The sequence below is a fragment of the Vanessa atalanta genome, chromosome 20 (assembly GCF_905147765.1).
Source record: "Vanessa atalanta chromosome 20, ilVanAtal1.2, whole genome shotgun sequence".
NCBI classification, from domain to species: domain Eukaryota; kingdom Metazoa; phylum Arthropoda; class Insecta; order Lepidoptera; family Nymphalidae; genus Vanessa; species Vanessa atalanta.
Genome location: NC_061890.1, coordinates 9,653,471 through 9,681,032, shown reverse-complemented (window position 1 = coordinate 9,681,032; position 27,562 = coordinate 9,653,471). Strand labels below are relative to the sequence as shown.

General features: G+C 33.3%; 1 protein-coding gene across 1 annotated transcript; it reads right to left on the bottom strand.

Annotated features, from left to right (window-relative positions):
• Positions 1 to 26: 26 nt before the first annotated feature.
• LOC125071679 (proline dehydrogenase 1, mitochondrial) lies at positions 27 to 27,198 on the bottom strand. Its single transcript, XM_047682008.1, has 11 exons — positions 26,870 to 27,198; positions 12,859 to 12,980; positions 11,504 to 11,590; positions 8,490 to 8,671; positions 8,338 to 8,402; positions 8,080 to 8,258; positions 5,927 to 6,206; positions 5,115 to 5,252; positions 4,890 to 5,000; positions 4,332 to 4,497; positions 27 to 3,700 (listed from the first exon to the last, which is right to left on the bottom strand). Exons 1-11 carry the CDS (start codon positions 27,071 to 27,073, stop codon positions 3,495 to 3,497), a joined length of 1,740 nt encoding a protein of 579 aa, XP_047537964.1. The 5' UTR covers positions 27,074 to 27,198; the 3' UTR covers positions 27 to 3,494.
• Positions 27,199 to 27,562: the final 364 nt, after the last annotated feature.

Below are 27,562 nucleotides of genomic sequence, written 5' to 3'. Positions count from 1 at the left end.
AAAAAAAGGTTAAAAAAAAGAAAATAAAACTTTAAGTTTGTCTTTATTCAGATGTCTACTTGTAAAATATCTAAATTAGCATCACAATTAATAGCGCAGATACTTTAATAAACCGCTTATAAATTAAATTAACACGAAAAAATATTAAAAAAAAACACATAAATAAATAATCGTAAGTAAAAATGTGTAATTCATCGCTTCTACCGATACTGCCTTGCTAATAAATATTGTTTAACATATGTAACGATAATCATATATTCATCTCTTTCCGTCTCAATAATTTAACATTCGAAAGAAGAAGACAAGCTATGAGTGCAATACAACATTTATTAACAAGGCGAATAGTTTACGAAGCATTGTATGAGGTAAATTAAATTTAAAATAATTTAATTAAAATAGCATATTTATGTATGTAGGAACTAATTGAAATTTACAACACATAATAAGAAGTCCTAGAAATAAACATTCATAATTTAATTATGAGCAATTTAAGGTGATATAGTGAATCGTCAGCCAACACAGCTATGACTTTCAATTCAGATTACAATAACAAAAGCCCATTAGGTTTTAATTGAGCATAACCAATAGTCTAGCTCAATGAAATAAAAAAAAAAAAAACAATAAATAATACGACATACTGAATCATTCTTAAGTATTAAATATAGATCACTCGATACATATCTACGTTATTCGGAGCCCTATTTTTTTTTAAATACGTTTCGCTGATTAATGTATTTATTAAGAACGTATTGTTTACACGACGATACAACAGCGTTCCCAGAAAGAACGATTTAATAATTTCGACGTCACTTTTAAATTTACTCGTAACTCTAGAACGATCGCTTGATTAAAATACGCTAAACATAGAAACCGGGCGAAAGTGGTCGAAATATCAAATGCATTTATCAGCCGGATTATTTAATGCCTGGATAGATTGCGTGATCGACTTTACCTCGCTGCTATTGCCAGTCCAAACCAAATTCAGCCCGGCAATATCAGCGGGCTATCCCGGAATGAAAATGGACAAAAAGCAACCAGATGGTACGTGTTACTTCGTCCAATACAACCATAATAAACCAGTCCACAAGATCAAAGATATCATATCGCTTAAGCATGTAATTAAACCGGCTCACTCAAGTACAAATTGACACAATAATACAGAGTATTCATGTTATTAAGAGATTTTGTCCAACACAATAGACTCTATTGTCTGACTGAAATTTACAAACATTCAAGTGTTTTATATTTGCGGCGTTACGAAATAGTTACGGATGTTCTCTCTAAACGTTATTTTAAATGTTACCATAACTGCGAAACGATGCGATACAGTTGTATTCATAGTACAGTTATTATTGTATTCTCAAGAATGTCTAACCCAACAGCTAATACATAATATAAGCGTGTTATACATTATCATTATATCGCTACGCATAGCGATATCCATTTGGTGGAAAATCGACTGTATTATCTGTAATACAGGCTTAAGTCGCACTAAGTCCAATCTAACTCTTTTAACTTTAAGCTAAAAAAGCGCTTTATCTTTTTTATTACTATAAACTAACGTTTACATTAATGCAAGACAACAGCTAGACTAGTGCTAAAATAACCTTCCGACTAATACAAATAGACTGTCTTGCTTGTAATATATCAGATAATAAAAATGGTTCATAGTTAAATATATTATTGTCTTCCGTTTTTTATGATTTTAAACGCTATAAAAACGTGTTATATATAAAACATCTTCATTTAATGACGCAACGTAACCATTGCGTTATTAAATACATTAATATTTAATTAAAAAAAAAATCGTTTTTGGTATTTTAATTTCGAATAAATTGTTGTTGCAAGATTAGTTATTATTTAGACATTTAGAAATGATCTTCTTCAATATTGTATATTATATATAAAACCTGTTTTGAAATACCAAGTCCACATCGCAGATAAAAAAAGTCAACTCGCAAGCTATGGATACTTTTATTACAAATAGTATTTTTAATTTTGTTTGTATTTTATCATCGCCATTGTGGATGTTTTACTTTATAATACGTAATACAAAATAAACTAGAAACAGACGCAAAAAAAATAACAAACTAGGTAATTCAGAAAAAATAATTGTGAATTTGACAATGGCAATACCTACGTATTGTCATTTTAATTTTAGTGTTATTGGTATAGATATACATTATATCAATGACTGATAGTAATTGAATGTAGTGAAGTAATCCTTCGCGAATTATTATTTTTATTTGTCGAACTAAGTATATCACTGAGTGACGGCGGGGCTTGTAGGCCATCTTGTTTATGACGTTTATCGGGCGTATAACGCGACATAAAATATCATTATTTAAACATATTTAAAATCACATTGGTACCTAAACGAAATACGAAGTAATAACATTTTTAAAACAATATATATATAAACTTTTTGATATTTACCGACATTATTTTTCCAACGAATCGATAGACAGATTAAAAAAAATCATAAGACGTTTCTAACCAATAGTAATTACGGAAATGAATCTGTCAAAGTCAACTATGAACAATTCATACTTCAAGGTCATTCAATATGAACCTTTTGTAATTTCTTACTCAAAGATACCGGCTTCAATGTTTCGTGTGCATTTATTTTGGTTAAAGTGTTATAAGCCTGTTTTTTTAAGGCCTATTATTTACTACCGTTACCTTGCTTCCGTTCCAAGGTCAATACCCTCAACAGTCACTGTCATATCCAGGTATTGAAAACATTATAATTACTTGTAATTTAAAACTACAATGGGCTAATGTAAATTAATTAATGATACAGCCGATAATCTCGGTTAAAACTTACTAAAAATAAAAATTACAGCCAATGAAATATTGTCAATTGTACAATATTTTAAAATTAAAGATTTAAAAAAAAATCTCATTTCAAATTTCAGATATCGAACATTGCGACCAACTTATCATTTAACAAAAAAATATTCGAACACAAATATACATAAATATTTTTATAAATCGAAACATTTGAAAATGCTTTCAAAAAACAACTTCAAAGCGCGATTATTTAAAAACGACTAGCTTTTAAAAAATACGATCCTATAAAGCCATTGTCTATGATTAATACTATTAATAACAATACTGTATATACGCCAACAAAAACAAATATTACAAACAAACACATTTTTTCGTAGATATCGCTAACTCTTTCGAACGAGTAATTCAGTAGTAAATCATTTTCCCTCAATGATTTATAAATAAAGTCGCGTCCCGTTGACAACAATCCAAAGACATCGACGCGGAACGTCCGACGGTAGTCTATCGTGCACTCATTGTATGCACAGATTCGAGTCCTTAGATATTTAATAATTCCTAATTCAATTACAATAAGTTAGCTAACGTACAAATAACATATTCGAACAACGCTTACAAACAGCTGTCACGAGAGGCGGAGGCGCCTCGTGAGACCGGAATCGTGACAATTCGAAGTGGACTAAACACGACGAGCGAGTTCTGGTTTAGACTGGCGTGTAATTTCCGGACGGCTTGTAGAATATTTGTCCGGTGAAGAGCCGACGGAAGATCTCCTTCAAGAGGAGCCCCTTCTCCTTCTTGATCTTGACGAGGAAGCCGCGGTTCTCGTTGGCGCGTCGGGACAGGTAGGGGAGCACCTCCACCACGGGCCCGTACGGGACGTACTTGTACGCGGAGTACCCGGCTTGACCTGGAAAGAAAGACACCATGTTGATATAATTCACTATGACGACCTCCTGATCGAGTAGTGTGTACACCGGTTTTCATGGGTACGCCACTCCGAGGTCCCGGGTTCGATTCCTGGCCTAATCGATGTAGAAAAAGTTCACTAGTTTTCTATGTTGTCTAGGATCTGGGTGTATGTGGTACCGTCATTACTTCTGATTTTCCATAACACAAGTGCTTTAGCTACTTACATTGGGATCAGAGTAATGTATGTGATGTTGACAATTCAACGATGCTAGCTGATGATGTGAACTGTATACGTCCTCTAAACTATTGTACCTACTTTTGTCGTATCCACACGAATAGCGGATAAGTTTTAAATAAACTTAAAGCAATGATAAGAATTAAACAATAGTAAAATCATATCCTCATCTGTAATGAACATTTGAGATAATATTTTCTAAATAATTTACAACATTTGTAGCAAAGATCGTATAACAAAGACATACGACAATGCATATCTCTTGCAGCATGAACTTGCAGCTTTATTTCGTATACTGCCGTTTGACTACGACATATTATATCGGAACTTCAATCAATTCGGTCCTAATTCGCTACGATAGGTCGAAAGTAGATATATAGGGAGTGAGACTGACCGAGGGGGAAGGTGATGTGGTCGCACATGCCGAGCAGCTGGCCGAAGCAGACCACCTTGTCTCCGGGCTTGATGCCGTGCTCCTTCATCAGCTGGATGGCGTAGCGGACCGTGTCCTCGTTGTGAGACGCCACCATTATGCCCAGGCGATCGCCGTTGGGCTCGGTCTGCGGACGGGAAAACATCTCTGTAGGGACACGTCAGTGCGAACATTTGATTTATTACGACATACCAAAAAGTCAATTCTCTATTTCTCCTTCATAATATAGGTAGGCAAAGGGGCTCGGGGGTTTCCCTTTAGAAAGCGGTCGATATGACCAAACACATTGGCTTCGTAAGAAATATTAACCATTTCTTATCGATCAAATCGAGGATGCCACGTCCCCCCTGCCCGTCGGCTACTCCGGGTCACCCGAATATAAAAACCCTAACAAATAAGTATCGCCGCTTAGGCGGTAGAGTATGTCACGAGTGTTAGGGACCCAGACGGGCTCACGCAAAGTTTGGAGGAGTCAGAGAGTCGAACGACGTTTCGCAATTATAAACAGAGGCTACGCACCTTGACCCTGCCGAGGATCTCCTTGAGGCAGCGGTGGAAGGAGGCGCTGGTGGCGTCCACGCTCTCGCACGTGGGGTCCTCGTAGCCCATCGCCGCCGCGCGCGCGCGCTCCTGCAGCGCCACAAGTTACTTTGTAGCTAACCAAGTTTAGTATCAAGGTCCAAAAATGTTTCGTGAATCGATTCACCGCCTTATCTTTTACGTAGCATGAAATGACGTATTCACCTGTTCTATGTAAGCTCCGCGCACCAGCTTCGCTCCCCAGTAGAAGTTCTGCCGCTGCGCTTGCTCCAGGTCGGTGACGATTTCGTTATACGTATTCTTTAGGTAGGTTTGGTATGTGTTGAAAACTAGGAACTTATCCTGGAATCGATGAAACGAGAGGCTGATTGAATACATTCCCTGCTTAAAATTAGGCATCCTCCACTCGTTCTACGTCTTAAGAAAGTTTAGATAAAATGTAAAGAAACTGGCATCAGGAATGAGTAGCCTTAAATATGTTAATAAACTTTGAGATTAAAATATATAACCACTCATTCAAATGATTTCAATTAATAGTATCGGTGATTGAGCTCTACTCGTGTTCGTCTGTTTTAAAGCAACTAATTCACCAGTAACTCTATTGCCAAACTTAAATACTGTAAATTTCACTGTTTCAGTTTGAAGAGTATGTATACAGTACATACAATAATTTTTATTACTTATAATAGTAGCAATAGCCCGGGGGTGAAAAGGGGATGGTTCATTACCAGGTAAATCATTAAAACACTGAACCTAATCTCGATACAGAAAATGACAACATCGGGAATGTTATCATAAGATTTCCAACTTCGGGAACTAAGATGTTACGTCTCTTGTGCCTGTATTTACACTGGCTCTTTCGCTTTTAAAACCAGAGCATAACAGTGCTAAGTATAGTTACTTGGCGGTAGATTTTATAATAAGTGAGTAGTACCTACTCAGGCGGGAAGTGAGTAGTACCTACAAAGTCCTACCACCAATTAATATATGTATACTATAAAACGTATGCCACCAACCTTATTGTATCTTCTCATCATTTCTAAACAGATCCTTGAAATAGCTGGTTGGAAATAAGTCTGTTCAGCGTCAATCATTATCCTAACATCAGACTCATTGGCGACTTGGATTATGTGATTAAGTCTCCGTAACATGTTCCTGAACATCTCCTCTTCCTTGGGGGATATCTGGGAGATGAGCCGTCTCATCTGACCGGTCTTAGGGTCTGGAACTCGGAAGGAATCGGACAATCCCATGTCCTTGTCCAAGATGTTTGACCATGGAAACAAATGGACAATACTGAAATAAAAATATTTAATTACTAATTATTTAGCACACACAACCTGAAACAGTTTAGGTTTCTTAGAAAATAGTCCTAAACGAATGAAGTATATTTTAATTAATTAATCAATTTGTTTGCAATGGTTTTCTGAAATCGGTTACAAATTTTCATATAACGGTAAAATTAAAACCTTATATGAAATTAGCTGCTCTTCCCATTTACTTAAAATTGAAATTACCGACCGTTAGCAGATGCATACGATATAAAATATATGTACTTTCCATGTTTATTAGCTCTATTAAAAACAATATACTCATAGCTAGAGTAAGACGAAACTCCTTATAAAAATACAAATAAAAACAAGCGAGACGGAACATTGTTAGTTTAAGAGTCGAGCTCTAGAAAGTAAATTACATATAAAACACTCAAAAGCTTATTAGATACTCCATAGTGTTCATTTGAGGTCACTACTATTGGCCTACAAAATCTGTAAAAATTATTTTGACTGTGTCTTGGAATTACTGAATGTAGGTTTAGTTTATTTCTGTATGCGTGTCATTTCAATGTATGGTGTATCTCAGTTGCCTCATAGCAACATACCGCAGATTCATAGTCGAGGTAATTTTTTCACTCCCTTGCATATAGGACATAAAGCCTGACCTGCGCTCAAAATAACCGCTCGGATTTGCCGTCCCATCGGATTGTGACAGTTAGGAAACAGTAACTTCTACTAAAAAACACACATTAAATAACATTCGTGTGAAAGAGATAGCAATACATGAAGTTGATACCAAATTAGTGAACACCAAAATCGGCCCCGACGATTACTAAAACGAAACAACAAATTGAAGAGTTTGGAAGTTCAAGTAAACAGTGTTTTTAAAATGAGCAAAATAGTAATGATACAGGAATTTCATAAAAATATTAAAACACATCATTAGCAGCCCGTAAATGTCCCACTGCTGGGATAAAGTACATTTTATTGTACATTGTATAAGTATTTACATGTAGATATTTGTATGCAAGTGTAGTTATAATACCGCCTTAGCACCACCTACCCAACTTCCATACAACCTCTCTCTTTATTGGGTTGTCTGGAAGAAATGGCTACTTAGCCATAAGGCCGCCCGTTGTACTCTACAATAATATTTAAATTTTTCTTGTAACATATTTTAATCTGTATCTTGTGGTGTACAATAAAGTATAAATAAATAAAAATAAATAAATAAAGGCCTCCACTCCCTTTGAGGAGAAGGTTTTTGGAGCTTATTCCACCACGCTGCTCCAATGCGGGTTGGCGGAATACACATGTGGCAGAATTTCGTTGAAATTAGACACATGCAGGTTTCCTCACGATGTTTTCCTTCACCGCCGAGCACGAGATGAATTATAAACACAAATTAAGCACATGAAATTTCAGTGGTGCCTGCCTGGGTTTAAACCCGAAATCATCGGTTAAGATGCACGCGTTCTAACCACTGGGCCATCTCGACTCTTGTAACACATCACTCGAGAATTTTTCTACACGGTATATAAATTAAATAATTGTTTAAACTACTCTATATTAATGTATAACAACTTTAGCACATGCCGTATCCCATTATTAGCTAAAAACGCATAGAAAGTGTAACAAAGACCACACTCGAGCAAAAAAAATCTCTTTCTAGAACTCTGATTGCTCTAGTTTAAAAATAGAACAGTTTCGTTGATATCGCAGTACCGCAGAAAGGTGAGATGGATTGATCACATTGTCTATTTCTAGCGTCGGCAATTTTGTGAAGCTATTAATTGCTTAGTTACTTCTATTTCTACGATGTTTACGAGCATGCAAAAAAATATATTCAATAGATATCCTTATTATCTGCTACTAATGACATTGGCTAGACTTACCCTTCCTTATCCGAAGTGATTTTCTTCATGAACTCCTGAACTTCCGGCTTCGAACTAAGGTCGCCGAGATACCTTTGTAGGTCTTCTATAGTTTTGTGGTGGGTCAACACATTGCCTGTACCACCAGCGATCTGGTGCATATAGCTACGCGCACGCATAATCACCTCAGACAGTTGTAACTGAAAATATTAATCAAAATTTAATATATTTCTTCAATTAAAGTATTTCAGATTTTATAAAGATTTAATAAAATCATACCAATAGTTGAGGTCTTCCGAGAGCCGTCAATTTGACAGCCATTAAGCCTGTACTCTTTGTCGTTTCTTAAAAAGAAAAAAAAAACGAATTCAGAAAACAATATTCAGAATATCCAACCAGATGTATTCCTTCAATTTACAATAAAATCTAACCAGCAACGGCGTCGATGCTCCTCATGAAAGCCTCCATGTTCTTCTCGCAGGCGGCCTCGTTAAGGTAGAAGTACGTCCTGGCGCTGGTGACCTTGTATCTACGGTCAGCGAACCGCTGTTCCACATGGTACTGCTTGAGTTGCCCCTCTTCTTGTGTATCCCCGCACGTTGAGATCGACGCGCTGGTGGAGACAGGAATATAACACGTTATTCACGATGATCCAATCAAAGCTATCTACTACAAATATATACATATATACAATCATTTAATATGTATATATCACTCAAAGGTAGTTCCGCAATTATACATTTCATTGTACCATTTATAGATATATAACATCAATAAAGTAACAGTTCTTAAATGGTTCACTGCTGGACTAAAGCCTATCCGCTTAACGAGGAGACTATTCCATCACTTGTGCAGGTTGGCAAACATGTGGCATAATTTTATATTACACATGCAGGTTTCCTCACGATGTTTTCTTCTAGTTAAATGAAAACACCTTCTAAGAGCTGAGTAAAACATATGTATTTGTTATTATAGAGGTCCTAAGCATGTGTACCATAAACAAAAAGATTAAATTCTTCATTATTTTATTGTGACAATAAAATACTCGTAAAATAATTTTATAATCGATTTTTAAAATAATAGTTAGAAAGCTAAATAATTATTAATAGCTGTCAATAAAAAAAGGGATTTGGTTAATATAATAGGTATCTATGATAAATAAAAAATAGGTACACTACAACTAAAATACTTTAAAATACCTACAATGAATAGCGAGTTTATTTAAAAAAAAAAAAATTACACATGAATTTTTAAAAACATTTATGTCAATTCAAATAAAAACTACGAAACAAAAAATTGATTTTCTTTCCGAACGTACAAATCACTTTCTCGCGTCCGAATCTCTATTTCTATATTTGTGACCTAGTAAAAATTCGGCAAGTTTCAGCTAGTACAATCTAAAATCAACCCAATGTCCTTGGACGGAATAGCGAATTTCGCATATACGTTATATAATCATGTTTTTAAGATTTGACACATCAAGGTCGCCTTAATTGAAGACCAGCGACCGAAATTGTTTTCTTAATATTTACTACGTATATGAGACAAAAAATTTACACTGTAAAGTGTTGCTATACAATATATTGTTTATCCAACAGCGATAACGTAGTTAATAGCTTATAACAAACAAAGGCGTTACGATATTATTATATACTAGTTTCAAAACGCGACTTCGCTCGCTTGTGTAACGGAACGTTAGGTTAGTCTTGTTTTCCGTATCCATGACAACGACTGTGCAAAATTTAACGATGATCGGTTGAATAGCGAAAGCGTAACTAACAAACAAACTTATAATAAAAGTTTGGATGACAATTATCTTAGTCACCGTACGACACCTACTGATCGAGATACGATGACTATTTTACTCTGCGCAAAAACCCATGTGCCAAAATATTTATTTATTTCAATAAGTATATATGTATATGACATGCATTATTTGCCGTTTGTTGATCTCTTGAAACAATACATTATTTTTAGAAAACGACGCGTGCATATATACCTACATAGATACGTTAATTAATTTTATTCGTATAAAATAATATCTACTGAACTACTTCTATGAATTAATAAGCGACAATCGCGCGACGCCCGATTAATACGAATGAGACATTCAAAATTACAATAGAAAAAACCAATCAATAAATATTATGTAAAATAAATAATCTCTTCGTTAAATATATATATATAGTTATAGCAATTATGTATATAATATACGCGCCACGCAGACGCAGGGATTGTCTCCTAATTTAACTTAAATGTTAAATAAAATAAGTTTTAGTATACATTACGATGATTAAAAAAAAGGATAGTATCATTTTTACGAATACAATGTACTTTAAATTTAAACTAAATGCATTTAAAAATTCCGTCACACTAACTTGACACTAGAGATTATGGGTTACGCTATAAAATCTAACTAGAAAAGCCAACTAGATGAGTCGAGTGAAAAAAAATAAATAAAAAAATAACGCAAATCAAAACCCAGCTATGACAAGATCTTGCAAATTCCTCGGTCCGGTTTTAATTAATTCATTTAACCGTGAACTTGTAACACAGCTTCTGAAATAATTGAAATTGTTACAAGATGCTATAAAAAAAAAATTAAAGACTTGCCACTTGTTATGATATTCCTTAGTATACATATATTATAACTTATTAACGTTATTTAATCTAGGTATACTAAGGAGCTCCTTATGAAATCGTTAAATAATTCTGAGGAAGTAAATTAGTTGTTTAATAAATAAAAATATTGTTAACTAAACTTGTTTACCTAGCCGTCAATTCAAAGTTTTTAATTTCCAAAAATCAGTTCTGATTTCAGTAACAAAAAATAAAAAATTAATAATAAGGCAAAGGAGTCAAATTTATTGTCATAGTGGCATAGTTTTTTTATCTGTCTAGCTCTAAAACGATATTTGGCGCAATTAAACAGAGTCACTGCATTTAATATAAAAATCGCAAGCTGAAACCCCAGATGATATATTAAACAAAATTTAGTAAATATAAAAAATTGGTCCCTTTTAAGAATTTATGATCCACGATCTATTACATTTTAATCATAAACCTTTTTATAAAATAGCCACATATGTTATATTCCATAAAAAAAATATGTGTGTCCAATTGTGTCCAAAGTGAAATATTCCTTTTTTTTCCTTTTTTGTGTCTACACGTCGTGACTAATTTTCGATTCATCGACTCTCAAGAAGTTTCGCTTCGAAAAGAAATAATAATTAAAAAGATTCGTTCCGATAATTACAAAAGAACGTGGATCAAAAATTATATATATATTTTTAATATGTTACAATTGAATTTAGCAAAAACGAACAAATACAAAAAAAAAAAAAAAAAGAGGAACGTTCTGTGTATAAATATGCAAATAATATAAGGTTTGCAAGAAATTATAATAAATATTATACCTGACTTATATTATACTAAAATACTATACCTGACTTCTCGCTTTTCGGCTTCCTCTTGTGAAAGATCTTCTTCCACGGAGTAATCAAGAATCGACTTCACTCCGAATGATCGCAATCTGCGAAACATTAATGCAATCTTATCATTATAAAAGATTAGTGCCTGGTTATATACGTATCCAATGCGTTTACGCAATGTTCGTCGGATTAAATTAAAACAAAACACTATACATCGATCGCTGCTTTAGCGATAAGGCCGCCTATTGTACATTTTTCTTTTCTATGTTTTTGTTGTACTCCTATTATTTTTGTCTATATTGGTGTGCAATAAAGAGTATATAAATAAATAAATAAATATACAGTCGTTACTGGTACTTGTGTGAAGATATCTGATATTAGTATTAACGTGACTGAGCTCCTTGTATCGTATCATTACTATCTCTATTATAAAACTGCGGGCCTAGAAAAGTTTCATGTACATTGATGAACACCTTTGATTAAAATACCAAAATTTGAAATGACATGATTTAACCAAAAGACTTACGAAATAAAAGGAGCTTTGACTCCAATTCTGATTAGATTTCTCTTATTTAGATATAATATCGAGAAACATTTGAATCACGTATTATACAATCGAAAGTCCCACATAATTCTGTTACAATGAATCTACTCGTTGAGACATTCTATATTATTTACGATATTATAAAATACTATCTGAACTCGCAGCTTCACCCTTTTGGCATGATATAATTAGTCGAGATCTTAACTTATATGGTACTCATTATGAATTCGCCAACACATAGCGATTTGAATGTTAATGTTATTGGAACTTTGGAAGAAAATTAAAGTATATGTATTTATGTAAGTTGTTAAATAGAAAAGTACTATAAATAAGGATATAGGTAGGAATTCCATCATATCGAAATTATCAATGTTATACATCACCATCAGTATTAAAGTAAAAGATTTAAATATACATATGTCACGATAGTCTATCTCAATTCAATCGAAAAATAAAGAATTTTATTTGTGCCCAATTCTAATCATATGGTTTATCTTATTAATTATTATTTATTATGTAATGGTTTAAAAAATGAATTATATTTCTTATTTATAATGTAGTAATTATGCTTATGTTTAATTCATATTTTCAAAAATTACATTGTGTAATATGATAATACATGGTGAGACTACCTGTATGTAGTAGAACTTTTGTCTGCATAATTTTGAAATGTAATTTTTATTTTTTTATTTTGGCTGTGATATTGTATCTACTGTTGGTTGTCCTAATGAAAATAAAATAAAATTTATTTATCAAAAGCTGTTGGTAGTGCATATAACAGCATTTTCAAAGGTTATATAAATGAAAAATGATCTTGTTAATTACCTCTCAAGAGTAGGACGAATCTTGTTTTGATCTTCGCCGGCCACAAACTGCCCGTAGAAGGTAGCCTTCATTATAGCCTCGAAGAGTCTTTGTCCCACCATCTGACGCAGACTCTTCATCAACTGAGAACAACAGGAATTATAAATTAATTTAATAATACAATAATAACAAAAATAATTACCTGTATTGAAACAATCAGATTCAGTTTTTACAATTTCATACAAATTGTATCATTACAAGTTACGCACTGTAATTGTCAGTTCTTCTAACTCAGTTATGTAATGCTCGAATCTGAACTGTTACATTATATGCTCCCGTTGATTGACCTGATATAAACAAACGAATATGCTAAAACAGGATAACATTATGATTTATCAGGAGAAATTTAAATAGAAGTACAACTTGGACGTATTTCACATGTGAAATCTTGAAAGCCGACTCTTGATTATTCGCTTATAATGCATGTATCCTGTGTATGTCATTCACACTCTCTGACATTTGAGGTTCGAGTGAGTATCGAGTTCGTACGATCGCTGTTCCATATAAATTTTCCTCTAACTCTATTACTATTAGAATTCTGCTGAATTGCCAGACCTTTGTGAGACAAAGGTAATCCGCCCGGATTCCATGTTAAACTTTATCGATCCGCTCTCGTAGATCGTTGCGTGATTTTGTATTGCTTATTTTAGCAATAAATGAGCTTTCTAATGTAAAAAAATGTTTGATTCGGACTAGTAGATCCTGAGATTTGCGTATTTAAATAAATATACAAACATTTTGACGGCACAAGTGATGTCAAAATCTAGATCAATTAAAACCAAATTATGATTTTTAATAAACAGATAGATAGCGATATGTTTTGCTAACCGAGGTTCTAGTTTAGCCTCGGTAAAAAAACGTTTAAATATTTGACACTTTGATCACTTTGATCTTAGCCAAAAGGCCGAGAAGCGATTCTCAAAAAAATGAAGCAAAAAATGAAGTATCAATTTAAAAAACCTAAGAAGGTACAGCTTATTTATAAATTATTTGCATCGTAAGTAGGGATGACAATTCTTCTAACGTGAATCTCCTCGTATGCCGTAACGGCAAACCACATTATGCCTAGGCTCTAATATGCTGACATGTGCTCTCTCTACCGCCCCTCTCTACTCCCTTTTGTCTTTATTATATATATTTATTTTATTTTTGGTTTATTGTTAGTTGTAATTTTAAATAATTTCAACGACCTTGGAGGAGGCCAAAATTTTTATATCTGCTCTCTTTCTCTTTGTTTTTTCAAACCTCGGATCGGACTTATAACTTGAAAATTGCCATAAAAAAACAAAGACACTTCGAAGTTCGAAACGCTGACTAAAGAAAGGGTTGCCCTTTTTAATTAGCACATTCTTAGCATAACCATAGCTAACGGAATCCACGGATTTATCATAATGACGCAAATATCAGAAGTAATTGGGGAATTTAAATAGAACATACAAATGATTAATTTAGAATACATATAATACGGATCAATGAACAACTAAATAATAAAAAAAACACAAAAAGGCGAAGACGCAAAGGTGGACAGACAAACTGCCATGACAACAAAACAAAATAATGTCGTTCCTGTAGCAAACAAATATGATTATGTTTTTTTTTCTCATCAATCTTTTCAAAAGTTGGCAACCTTAGCGATAAGGCGGGAGTTGACAATGTGACATTGAAATTCTTCAAGGGTAAGCTAAGATCATATTTTAGAGGCTCGTATATGTACGCCAAGTCTGTTGAAAGACACGTCGAACATCGACCGATTATTATTAAGCGTAAATAATGTAAATTCGATAATGTTGTCTTAGATTTTTCATGGCGTATGTTGAGAGTTAATTTTCAATTATCTAAATGGCAAATTGTTAAAATAATTAAGTCTACGATAAGTACGATCTATAATTCGAAAACTTTACTTCAAAAAGATACAATTTGTGACAACCCTAACACGATATGTTCTGCCTCGTGCTCCTGTAATTCGCAATATTTCTATTTTTAGTTCACTTTGGCTGCACAAACGGTGTCGTGAAGCCACTGATATCGTTAGCCTCAAACGTGGTTATTTTTGACTGAGTGCAATACACTCGAAGAAATTTATTACCGTAAACATTGCAATAAATACAAACGAAAGAAACTTCCTAGATCGCTAATATATGCTTTATTTTTAATTTTATTTATGTTCATATTGAAGACCAATCATTATCTAAAAAAGATTTTCGTGTGTCCATCGAAAATCCGTAACTATCTTAGAGGATAAATAAATCGATTAAAATAAATAAGCGATGTGGCGATTTTTATTATAAACGATATCGAAAAAATACATAAAATATATCAGTCAGGCTATCATAACGCTTACTAGCGATTTCCTTCAGACGACCTTTGGTCCAATAAGATCTTGGAAATAAATGAATAAAGGTTTTAATTATACGTATGTTTATAATAACTGTATAATGTCTATGCAAATGTTTCGATGATACCAGTGTAAAGCACGTTGGTCCTACGTCTGAAGTCAGTACGTAGAGCCGTCGTTCCTACGCCTAAAATCAGCACATAAAACCTTTGGTTCTATGCCTAGTCTCAGAGATCGTGTTGAATTGCTTTCCTATCGTCCATGCGAGGAAAAGATTAGTTGCGCAGTTGCCTAGTCTCCATTGAGAATGGCCGTTTCGGCTTAAATTAATCTGAAGAACTGTAAGGTAACAAACCTCTTTTTTTATAGTTCAAGTCATAAAACCAGTTAAATCGGCATTCTTAAATTTGAATTCAAATCAAAACTAAGGCGAAACTGAATAGTGTTGTATGATAGAAAATCTTGGAAAAACGAGAATAAACGGTTCAAAACTGAGAACAATAAAGCAATAAAATCATTTAAGAATGTTTCCTAATTACTTCCGAAAAACTCGGACGAAAGCGTGGATAAAGGCTATTCCCAGATATCCATTTATCAATGATTATAAACATATAAACAAGATGTTTCTTTTCCGCGTCACATTATATATCAAAAACTAGCATCAGATAAAAGTATGTCACACCTACCTATTATCTTTTATCATGGTAAAAATCAATAAACTTTCCAATTATTTATCAGCGAAGATAATCTTCAGACCAGCCAGACGTGTAAAGTTATCAGATGTATTCATCTTTAAACTGCATAGGATGTGCTTCATCAAAATTATTGGCACCACTCGATAGACGTTCCCATACATGACGTGACATTGTCAAATTGATTTGGGGTTTTTCAGGGGTTTTCACGTACTTCCAATGATTTTCTTTTTCGGAACTTAGATAACATTTTTAGAATATCTTTTAACACGTTTTTATACAACCGTATCATGTCAAGTATGTGTGCAGTTATCGAACTATCGAGAAAGTCAGATTTTAATCTTTTTACAAATGTCATACATCATTTTATACCAATTAACTTGCCTTTGTCATAGTTCATGGGATTCAGCGCAGCGTATTCCAAAAGACCGGCCGAAATAAGATTTACAAGCTTTTACAGCCGGCAGTCTACCTGAATACCACAGTAACTCAGTGTTGCCAATCGCCTATTTTGAGGAAACAAAAACATAAGCAATTCAGCGTTATATAATAATTACCACAACGTTAACAAAGTCCTATATCTAAATATAAACAGACGGTTAAATAGCTACCTGAATATAAAAATAACCCAATTGTCTGAAAACCATGGCAACAAAAAGAGTGACTAAGTCCTTATGTAAGTAGATTTGGCTAGCATTCCGACAATCTTTCTTAGACTATGAGGATTTTTACGGCTTAAAGCTGCCAAAAAAGTGTTGAGAATATAGCTTTGCCAATAATTTTCAAGGAATTCTTCGTCTCATATTACAAATTTATTATTCTTAATTTTTGTTATTGTATTTCAACGAACTCTTATATTATATCGTCAATATGTTAACGATTGATCTATGATAAGAGTCAGACACATTAACTCAATAAGCTTGACTGTTACACAAACCATCATCATTCGGTTGCGTTTATCGTATTTATTTGGGATGATGATACCGCGTTTAAACGGCATCGAAGGAGTTTGAATGTTCCCATTTTTAAGGGCATTAAGGAATCCCTGAAACTGCTCAATAGGAATGTTTCTACTCTCTTTCTACTACTTTAAATAAAACCAAAAATGCCACCACTAAACCTCACAAAATATTATTAAAAATAATGTCCGATCAAATTAGTTTCTGGATACCCATTTGAAGAAACATTCATTAAACTAGTGGAATATCTATTCAATGGAAGTAATTAAAGTAGGTACTTAGTAACAAAAAGTATAAAGTATAGTATAATTATAGTTGTTTAATTTAACATTTGTCACGATTCGACGGAAACATGATTTACAAAGTAGTAAATGATGAAATGTAAATAAAAAAGTGTAAATTGTACGACTGCCCAAACGACGAGTGTTAAGTTTTCAGTGTTCATGGATATGTGAATTTCTTTATTTAAACATACGTTTTTAACGGCTACGTACAATGTATCATTAGAAACCCCTTCCCGAGTGACATTGCATATATTTTAAATCAAAAAGGCACAGCTGTCGTGTTTTATAATTCCAGTTGTAAAACAAATATGTATGTTTTCCATACTTAATTGCAATATATTTCTCTCGTACATTGTACTGTACTGGTTGGCAAGCCTCTTAAGGGAAAGGTTTGGAGCATGTTTTACAACGCTCTTCCATAACGGGTTATAGGATGTGACTGACTGTGACTTTCATCCGACACAGGCAAACTTCGTCAGGTAGTTTCCATCACCGTCAAGCTTGAGATAAAGCCTCAATTTGAACCCATTGGTTATACTCCACGCTTCAAAATCGATCAAGGTAACAACCGTACACCTCTTAGAAACTTAAATTATCATAAAATACGATCCTTTACCTAACGGTTCTCTGAAAGAAATAATACTTTTAGCAACGCCAGCCTTTGTGCCACTTTTCCATTTTCCTTGTTATCTCCTTTCTTCTAGTTATTTTGTTTGCAAATCAAGAATCGATATGATCCAATCTGCAAATTTCTGATTTCAGTTTTAATGCGTTTATTGTAGCTACAAAACCGCACTTCTTGTGCAAGCTTTAAGAATAATTTGTTATCAAGCTATGTGCACACATCGAAAGTTGTAATTATATTGTTATTTATTTTTAAATAATAAAAAAGGATGAAACTTAGGATACACCAGAAATATACCTACTTATCAATACAACGATATCATCCTGAAGAACTTCGGCCATACTAACAATTCTCAAGGGAGATTAGCCAATCTAGTAGGTACATAAATGTTTGCGCAAACGGAAGTGAATTCTCTACTTTATTACTCTCATAATAATCCATCGGAACGGCAAAGTATATACATAATCAACTGCTCTGGGTATTTGGAAGAAATGTATACAATATTCCTTTAACTAACTATCAACTGTTCCAACACGGGTCTCAAGATTCCATTCCAGATTCTAGAGGCTCGGTATCTACAGTAACACTACACCAAAGTACGTCGTAAAGTGTCAAAATTTTGCCTCTTTTTCAACCGAACGTTGACATTGACAGTTCGTGGAAAAATTACGATTTCTTGTAATATTGATGAATGTAAATCTTAATCAAATTACCTATCAATTACATTTATCATACTTCAAAGAATTTTCCCCTGTTATTTCGTTCACACGAATGAGTTTAATGTAAAAAAAAAAGTGCAGTCGCAAAATGTCTAGCGATTTCAACAACACAGCAATCTGCTACTTTTATTTCGTTCAAACAAAACTATACCCAGGGCAGTTGAACATAAAGATAAAAATAGATTGACAGAAAACAGCCGCATTTCCCCCCTACCAAGAGTTTGCTACACAAAACTCAACTCTAATATTATGCGATACAGATCATCTGTCTCTTGTCCGTCGGTCTTAAACCGGTTCACTATCAAGGCTAAGTTCATTGACGGGAACATTTGAACTTTTCTAAACTTTTTATTTTACTTCATACAAGGTATTAAGGATAAGTCGCGATTTTTTTTTATAATTACTTTTAATTGCAAATGAGTCATGAGCCAGTAGCTTGCACAATGGCATGCCAGCTATTAGATGGCGTGCAAGAGCACGTGTCAGCTGCTAACACAGCATTCTTTATAAATAAGTAGTTTTTCATTGAGGAACATAAAAAAATATGAAATGTAGTAGTATATCACGTTGATAGCATTACATATATATCTTCAATTTATCCATTTTCCATTTATATTGTATGCCATTATGATGTTCTCATCGTCCGACGGTCTGCTTCGATGAATGTTTCATTTTTTTTTTTTTTCTATAATTGATAGGATCCTTCCGAGCTACTCTCGTTACGTGATTGATCTCTACCAGAAAATCAATAAAAATGATTCTCGAGCTTGAGACCTTCGATCCATAACCAATAAATTATTTTATTCCATTAAAAACCCGCTGCAACTTTTTAAATAGGAAACTGAGCCCTAAAATGGTCAAAACACCTAAGTCGGCTACACTCCTGCACGAGGCGCGATCTTGCACTTTGATCCATTGTCAAACTTATATTGTTTTAAATATGCAAGCCAAGCATGGTTGCAATAAAAACACTTACTTGTTACGCCGAGGTCAAGTCTACATAGATTCCCATGATGTCAAGTATTCTAACACAATTTTAAATTAATAAAATTAAATTTAAATGCCTAATGATACATTATCGTCTTTTGACAGTTAGAACATTATGTCCAAAATTTATAAACGACTAGCTGGATCTGCGGCTTTAACCGCGCGAAATTTATAAAACACAAATTTTCGATGCCCGTTTCATCCCGTTAGGGGTGGAGTTTCGTAAAATCCGTTAGCGTTAGCGTGCTTAGCTGATGTCTACACTCCATGAGGACTCCACTCCACTCCACTTGCTAAATTTCAAGTTTGTACGCGTTTTAGTTTCTGAGATTTCGTGATTAATATGTGAGTGGTATTTCGCTTTTATATATATAGATTACAATATCAAAGATAATATATTTGGTTATATTTTTTACTGTACAATAATGAAGAACGAATTTTTAAAAACAACCACAAAAAATCTAGTCCACGCACTGGCCTACTTATCTATGACAAAAAACAACCGTTATATTTCGCTGAACTGTATTCGCGAATAGCAAAATCAAATCTTACAACAATCATACAACCTAAGAGGCATTACTAGTTTATTGACTGACAAAAATGTATAAATGTTTAGTAAAAAAATAATCCTTTTAACAAAATTTAAATATTCCTTAGACTTTTACGAGCATATTGAATAGTATTTCTAGAAGACAACGTTTTACTTACAGCTACCACCGGTTCGGAATGCGAAGAGCAGGCAAGGATTTCGATAAGTTACTCTTTTCCAACAAACAAATACTTGTCACCATTTCATGAAATTACCAAAAAATATAAAACGATACGATAGATTTCATTTCAAAAACAATTTTACGATTGTTTTAAATACGGCTAATTAAAACAAACTAAACTGGACAGGATTTTGAAAGTACATACTTAGGCGACATAATATTAGTTAAGAAATTTATAACATTGTCGCAAAATACTCTAACAAATATGTTTGTCGAAACCATTTTAAAGCAGTTTTTACGCAAACACGAGTGATTGTGTTTGTCTATTAAATAAGAGTTTCACGTTTATTATATCAATATTCTAATTAAATTTTATCCGAATGGAAAATTTTAAGTGGCATTTTAGTCGGGATAATTCTAAGCTTGAGGTAAAATCGGCAGCGGTCTAAAGACATTCTATTAATCTGATTTGATTATAATATTCTGATCTATAATTAATAACTTTAGGGCAAGCGAGCGAGAATATACCAATTTTTCCTAAGACAAAATCTTGGTAACAATGCTTAATATTATAGCCCAAGAATCTATGCGCCCAAATACAGATACATTTTTACTAATACCGTACGTGCATAGTAGTATGGGAAAATCTGACTAGAAAGAGACCAACGACTTATTACAAGTAGCAAATTAGATTATACCAATAGAGGTCTGAGAGAAGAAACTTAAAACTTGAGCTCGAAATGTCAGAATTTGAATGCGAATATATTAATACAATATTTCACGACTAAGATACGAAGTGAAATATAACAGCATTTCACTGCTGATAAACCAGATTTAGGGAGTTGCTAATGAGAAATTTATGCCCAAAAATTCAATAACTTTTACCATCCCGACCCACGATATCCTCCCTGATCCGCAGAATCTGCAGCCATAAAAGCTAGCTAAAATAATATACCCAAAATATTTCGGAAAAAGTCTAATCTGGTCATCAGCCTTAACCTTGTAGTATAACGAACTTTTGTTTGTAGATAAGATAAAGGTGTTATCTTTCCGAGTAGAGGATTCTATAAGAAATTACAAAGTCAACAAACTAAGTATCGTACGAGTATATTGTATACTTGCCGCCTGAGTTTGTATAACATTCTTCAAATAGCTCATTGCTTCGGTTTGATGTAGTTTTAGGTAGTGAACGACAGATTTTGTAACTTATCTTAACATTTTGTTGTTTACGACGAGATAAAGAACTATTTTATTTATATTTAATGAGGATAAGTGTATGCGCTTTTGTTTAAATAATTTTTATCAAGAAAAAAAAATGTTTTTTTTTGTAATGATATTAAAAGTTTTCTATGCAGTATTTTATTAATAACTTTGAGATACGAACTATATAAAGTAAAGAATAATTCCATTTTTTTTAATTTAAATGAGTGAATCTGAGGAGCATATAAACTATCTGGTTCATCCTACCAATTTTGAACTGTCAAAGCACCGCCGACCACAATTTACATTGACTCACTCATCCTCCAAACCAGACCACAACGACCAATACTTTCAGTTCTATGATTGCCGAGTGGGTGGTAAAACACACACGAAACAATCAACTGTACAGTGCACGTATATAACACACATTTTTATTTCTGAAGCATGTAAAAATCTGGTAGAATTTCAAAACATGAGCAATTGTCGAAATATCAATTTCCAGCGGTAACAATATGATAAAAGTACACCGGAATAAATATTGTGCATCGGAAACAATCATATTGCACTTTAGAAAATCGATTGTCAAAAGTAATATCATCCCAAAAGAAACAATAGCAATTTTAGCTTTATCACAAGCTAATTAGAATCAATTTCTTTTCTAAAAACGACCATAGAAGAAGCAGTGCGAGTGGAGCAACAATTTAATAAGTCATTTACGATTGAGATTCTGATTTTTTAGAACCATACATATATGGAGCAGATAACCCTTTATCATGGTTATTTCCTCAAAGAAAGATTTTGAATTTTCGTTAGTTTCGAATCGAATATAGAAGAAATCGTCGTGACTTTGCCGTCAAGATGCTGTCGATCGTCTCCGTAAATACAATAGCTGATGTAAAATATTTTTCCTGAAATACCCTACTGTACTTTGAAATTCAATGTTTAAATCTGTTATCATTTTAATAATACAAAACAATTGTCGTCTGTCGTAGTCACGTCTGTCGTATAGTATCTGATAAGGTTCTACTTGAATGAATCGTATAATGTAAATATTTGATAATAATATAAATTCCCCCTTATCTATATTATTGACAAAACTAACAGATTTCTTTTATTAATATCTCAAATATTGAAAGATAAATAATATACAAATTTGATTATTTTTTTCTGTTGTAAACTTAACAAAATATGTCCAAAATGAAACTCACACAATGATCACAATCACTTTCTTTATTTTTCTCTTGACTTTGCGTTTTTCTCTTGTTTTTCCTTCAACGCTCAAAACCGAATGAATCAAATTACCGTACCCTCCTTCCCCGCACACATTTTGTTGCCATTCACAAAATATAATTACCGGCAGTCAATAATCTTTTATTGTTAATAAAAATATAAAAATAAATTGAAAAATAATAATTTAAATAATTAAATAAAAGTCGGCTTACACTGTCATAGTGGAAATACTATATTATGACACCAAAATAAGTCAATTTCCCGTGAGGTCAGAACTCGAGAATTCGTCCTCTATTTTTGGGATTTTTTTTAAACAAAATTCAAAATTTTTATTTAACATATCACTTGTCTATTTGAATTAATCGTGTCATTTTCATATGTATATTTGAAAATATACAAATCTCTAACAGGCAAATAGAACATCTGACGGTAAAATCAATATTCTTACTCAGGTAGCCTTTTAGAAACACTTCTGAATCGTGGTGTCACAATTCAATAGCTATGCTATAGATACCAACGTTTCAGAATGTAGATTGTATCGAGCAGAACTTGAGATGAAGTTAGTTAATATATTAATTCTCAAATGTATGTAATACATCGTCAACTAAGTTCTTTAATCACGAGTACTCAATATAACTTCGAGTTAAAATTATTACAGCTTATCTTAGATGATCGAACAAATGTATAATGAAGTATTTGTCGACCACACTTCGCTGTCCTTTAAAGTGTTGGTTGTAGTAATTAATAATACCCCTTTCTAATTTCGTACATGTAAAATTCTTACAGTTAACCCTACTATTTCCTCACCTTAAGTTTTTTTTTACCAAAAATCCTTTCTTTATTTACGTCATAAATGGAACACGTGTGTTCTAAATTTCAGCTTTCTAACTTAGATTGCATTGATGTGCATTGTTAATCAGATATATATTAATTATTATTAGATGTTTATTAATAATTTTAAGTATTTACTTGACACTTAATAGGACAGAAGGAAATAATTTGATTTAATTATCACTTTTAAACTCGAAAATCCCGAAACTTCATGTATTTAATAGTCTCATCACTGAAGGAAAACCTGCGATGATTAATTGATGTACCTCGTCATGACGTCCTTATGACGTCACTTCGAAGTCAATAAGGACAAAATTGTACAACTTGAAATAAGTTTTCATTCTAATACTTCACAGTGCATTCAACGCTCGTTGTAACTTGCTTGAACTTCTCGACAAATTCACAAAAATTAAGATGATTGGATTAAACAAATGTTCCAAATTCAAATTCATTTAAAATAAACATTACAATATAAATTTCACTTAAACACTAATAAATAATTCATGTATATGCGGAATAGATTTTATACAAATCAAATTATTTAATATCTCTATAAAAGGTTAATTTCAAATCATAGCATTTAGATTTCGGTTGACTTAAACTTGTTGATCAATCCAAACGAAAGCTAAAAGAAAATTGATATCAACAAAAGTTGAAAGATGGCAAACATATTACATTGAAACGGTTTTTGCTGTTTGAATTTGAATAAAAGTCTGTTCAAAGCGGTTCGAATCGGTGTCTATTCGAAGATGTCTAAAATGTACTCGTGCCTAACAGTACGTTTTATTACCTACCTGGATTCAGACAAAGCGACGAAATAAAAACGTCTCTTTATGTTCGTACATAAATTATAACTAGGCGTTACTCTTCCCCATGCGCTCTTATTATTTACAAAACTACGCGTTATTTACAAACCTTTTTCTTTAAATAAACAAATAAAATATTTCAACATCCTGAACATGATGAACGTGTAAGCCTAACATTATGTAATCTTGCACAAAAATGCCTTATGGAATATAGGACACACAATTCATCTCCTAAGTATTAAAACAGGGGATGAAAGATTGTATGGAAATTCGTCATATAATATGATGTTACCATGAATCAGTACTTAGACTTTAACTTTAACTTTAAAAAACGGTTTTAAAAATTAATCACCTATGGTTGAAAATGGAAGAAAGTTACCTCAAAAGGAGAGGAGTCATCTGTCTAACAGTTTAGAAATGATAACTGATAAGTTTTTATCTAAAGGTAATAGTGAACTCGTTACTTATTCTTTTATTCGCATTATATATTTAATAACAACGTACATATAATATAGATCTTAGAAACTATAACAATAATTGTATAGTCACGAGGAGTTAGGTTCAGGTTATATAAGCTTGTAACAACTGGTTTCCGACATCGTAAAGTCAATACATCCTTCCTGGGCCACGGTATTCGTTGCTTTAATAAGAATTCAGTTATTTTTAAGTTTAACTATTAATAAATTAAGTCCAATTTCATAAAACATTGATAATTAATTCATATTTGTTGAATTCCAGGCAGGACATATAAAATAATAAATAAATATTGGACAACATCACATACATTACTCTGATCCCAATGTAAGTAGCTAAAGCACTTGTGTTATGGAAATCAGAAGTAACGACGGTACCACAAACACTCAGACCCAAGACAACGTAGAAAACTAATGAACTTTTTCTACATCGACTCGGGCGGGAATCGAACCCGGGACCTCAGAGTGGCGTACCCATGAAAACCGGTGTACACACTACTCGACCACGGAGGTCGTCATATACATATATATAATTTACTTCATTGACAACTCTTTAGTTAAAATAATGAAAAAGAGTATCTACTGAGTTTCTTGCCAGTTTTGCTCGGTGGCAGCTTTACATTGAATTCAATACTTAAAAATGTTCTTCAAAAGCGCGTTTAAGAGACTATTTAAAAAAAAGAACACTTTTGGATTTCATTAAAACACAAAAACAATTGAATCAGACTAATATTATTAAATTGAAAGGACTCTTTTTGGCCGTTTGTTACGTCATCGCGGATACGCCGATGAATCGATCGCAGTGAAAGACAAGGGGACTAGGTCTTTGAATTTACGGAAGAAAGAAATTTAACGCAAATGGCGATGGCGTGGACACTAGTTTAGTAATATAGCATTTATTAACTAAAATCATAATCAATGTTGCTTTATTTACATAATATTTTTGTATAATTAAAATTTAATTGTTCGATATATGTATATTTATTATTTAATATAAGAAGAATTGTGTCCAAAGAATTTGTGTCTTTGTCACTTTTTAGGTGCTGTTTTTTTTTACATCGAATACATTGAATAGTTTAATTTCGTTTTATTAGACGAAAACTCATAGCTGCTTATCGAATTTTAACCCTCGAAATTTTGTTAAGGTTAACTTTTTCCATCCACTCACCCGGTTTACCTTTTTAATTAGTTCGTAATTTAAAGATCAAATTTTCTAACTTAAACTGGAAGTCATTTAATTTTAATTAAAAACGCTTTATCAAGTTAACGTACCTACTTTACATATAAGACAATAATTTAAATTTATTCACTTGCAAGTAAGTATCTTTCAAAGATAATAAAATTTGTTAAACATTGGATAAAAATGAAAGTCTTTAACGTTTAAATAAATGGTATTTGAAAAAAATACATATAATAAGTACTTTATGTTTAAAATAAAACATTATTTTATTAAAAGTTTAGTATCATTCTTTATCGATGCCCTAATTTATTATACATAAAAATTTTCTTTTAACTAAATGATTTAATAGCAGAAAAATACCGTATAGAGCTATTAGGTAATAACCCATGCCTCGTAATTTTAAGCCTAAGTGAGGTCTAGCCAGCGGAGCTGGCGCATGCGCTGTCCAACCGAGAGAAAATCCATTTTTTCATTCATATAATGTTTCAATTGTAACTAACTGTTAAATGTTTAGACTTCGACTACGTAACTGTCTCGGCATTAGCAATCAAAGAATTATATTGTTTTTTATGTTACAAGTAACATCTATCTTAAAACCGATCAACTCGACGATATTCTAGTGACGTAACCTCTCTCCGCAGAGTATATTGCGATATTTTATTAGGTGTGCTCAGCAAATATCCTATTTTCTGCAAAGTGCACCATACATTAAACTCGGGTTACATAAAACAAGTTACCGAGCGGGCGGCTAGCGTGCCGGGACACGTGCACGAAAGCAATGCGTTCCTGAATCCGAACAAACGAGACATCACTCACCGTAGCCGAATTAAATTCAAGGACTCGTGTCTCGGTTAATTTTAGTAATTTCTGTACGTTAGCGAACAATAGCCGGTACATCGAGCCACGTTACATAACTATCAGCTGAGTATCGATTCACTCACCATATCGTTGTTCTCGACAATCCAGTTGATCGAGCATATTTGATAGACGAGATACGCCCGGACCAATTCGCTGGTTTTTTTGCTTTTGAATGCGTCTTTCGGACTATTGAAGGATAAGTCGAGTTCGTCGCGAGAAGGCGGCGGCGTGGACAGCACTCGGACGCCTCGGGGCGCATTCACAGCCAGCCGACGTAGCAGAGCCATAGTTAAAGCTCCGCGCACTGATCACTTGGTACACACGCGTCAACCCGCCGCCGCTGACAACTGACAACTGCTTGACAATGAACACTGACGTACCGGCGCTCGATACCGCGACTGAGACTGCGCACGCAATCGTTCCAATTATAAATCCCACGGAGGTGTGTCTCCGGTGCAAAGTGCTATTGGTTGGATTTCTGCCGGCCAGCACGCGTCGCCGGTTTTCTATACAAACGTCACTGCGTACACCACACTAAGGATCGATCTCTATCGCTGTCAGACTGTTATGTCACTTATTATGCCATACAATGCTGTTATATCTTGAAAAATGCGACGTTTTTTAATATTATTGAGAACTTGGTGAGCAATGAATATAGTTACTTACGATCAATAGTTAACAGTCGTGTAAAATGTTATGTAACTGAGAAATAGTTTCATTTATAAACATGATATCAGATCTTTGACTCGGGCGCAGATTAATCTCAACAGGATAGG

Coding starts and splice junctions, on each gene's coding strand:
- LOC125071679 (XM_047682008.1), bottom strand. CDS start 27,073: ATGGCTCTGCTACGTCGGCTGGCTGTGAATGCGCCCCGAGGCGTCCGA. Junction 5,253..5,926: donor TGATGAGAAGATACAATAAG/GTTGGTGGCATA, acceptor CATCGATTCCAG/GATAAGTTCCTAGTTTTCAA. Junction 3,701..4,331: donor CCACATCACCTTCCCCCTCG/GTCAGTCTCACT, acceptor CTTTCTTTCCAG/GTCAAGCCGGGTACTCCGCG.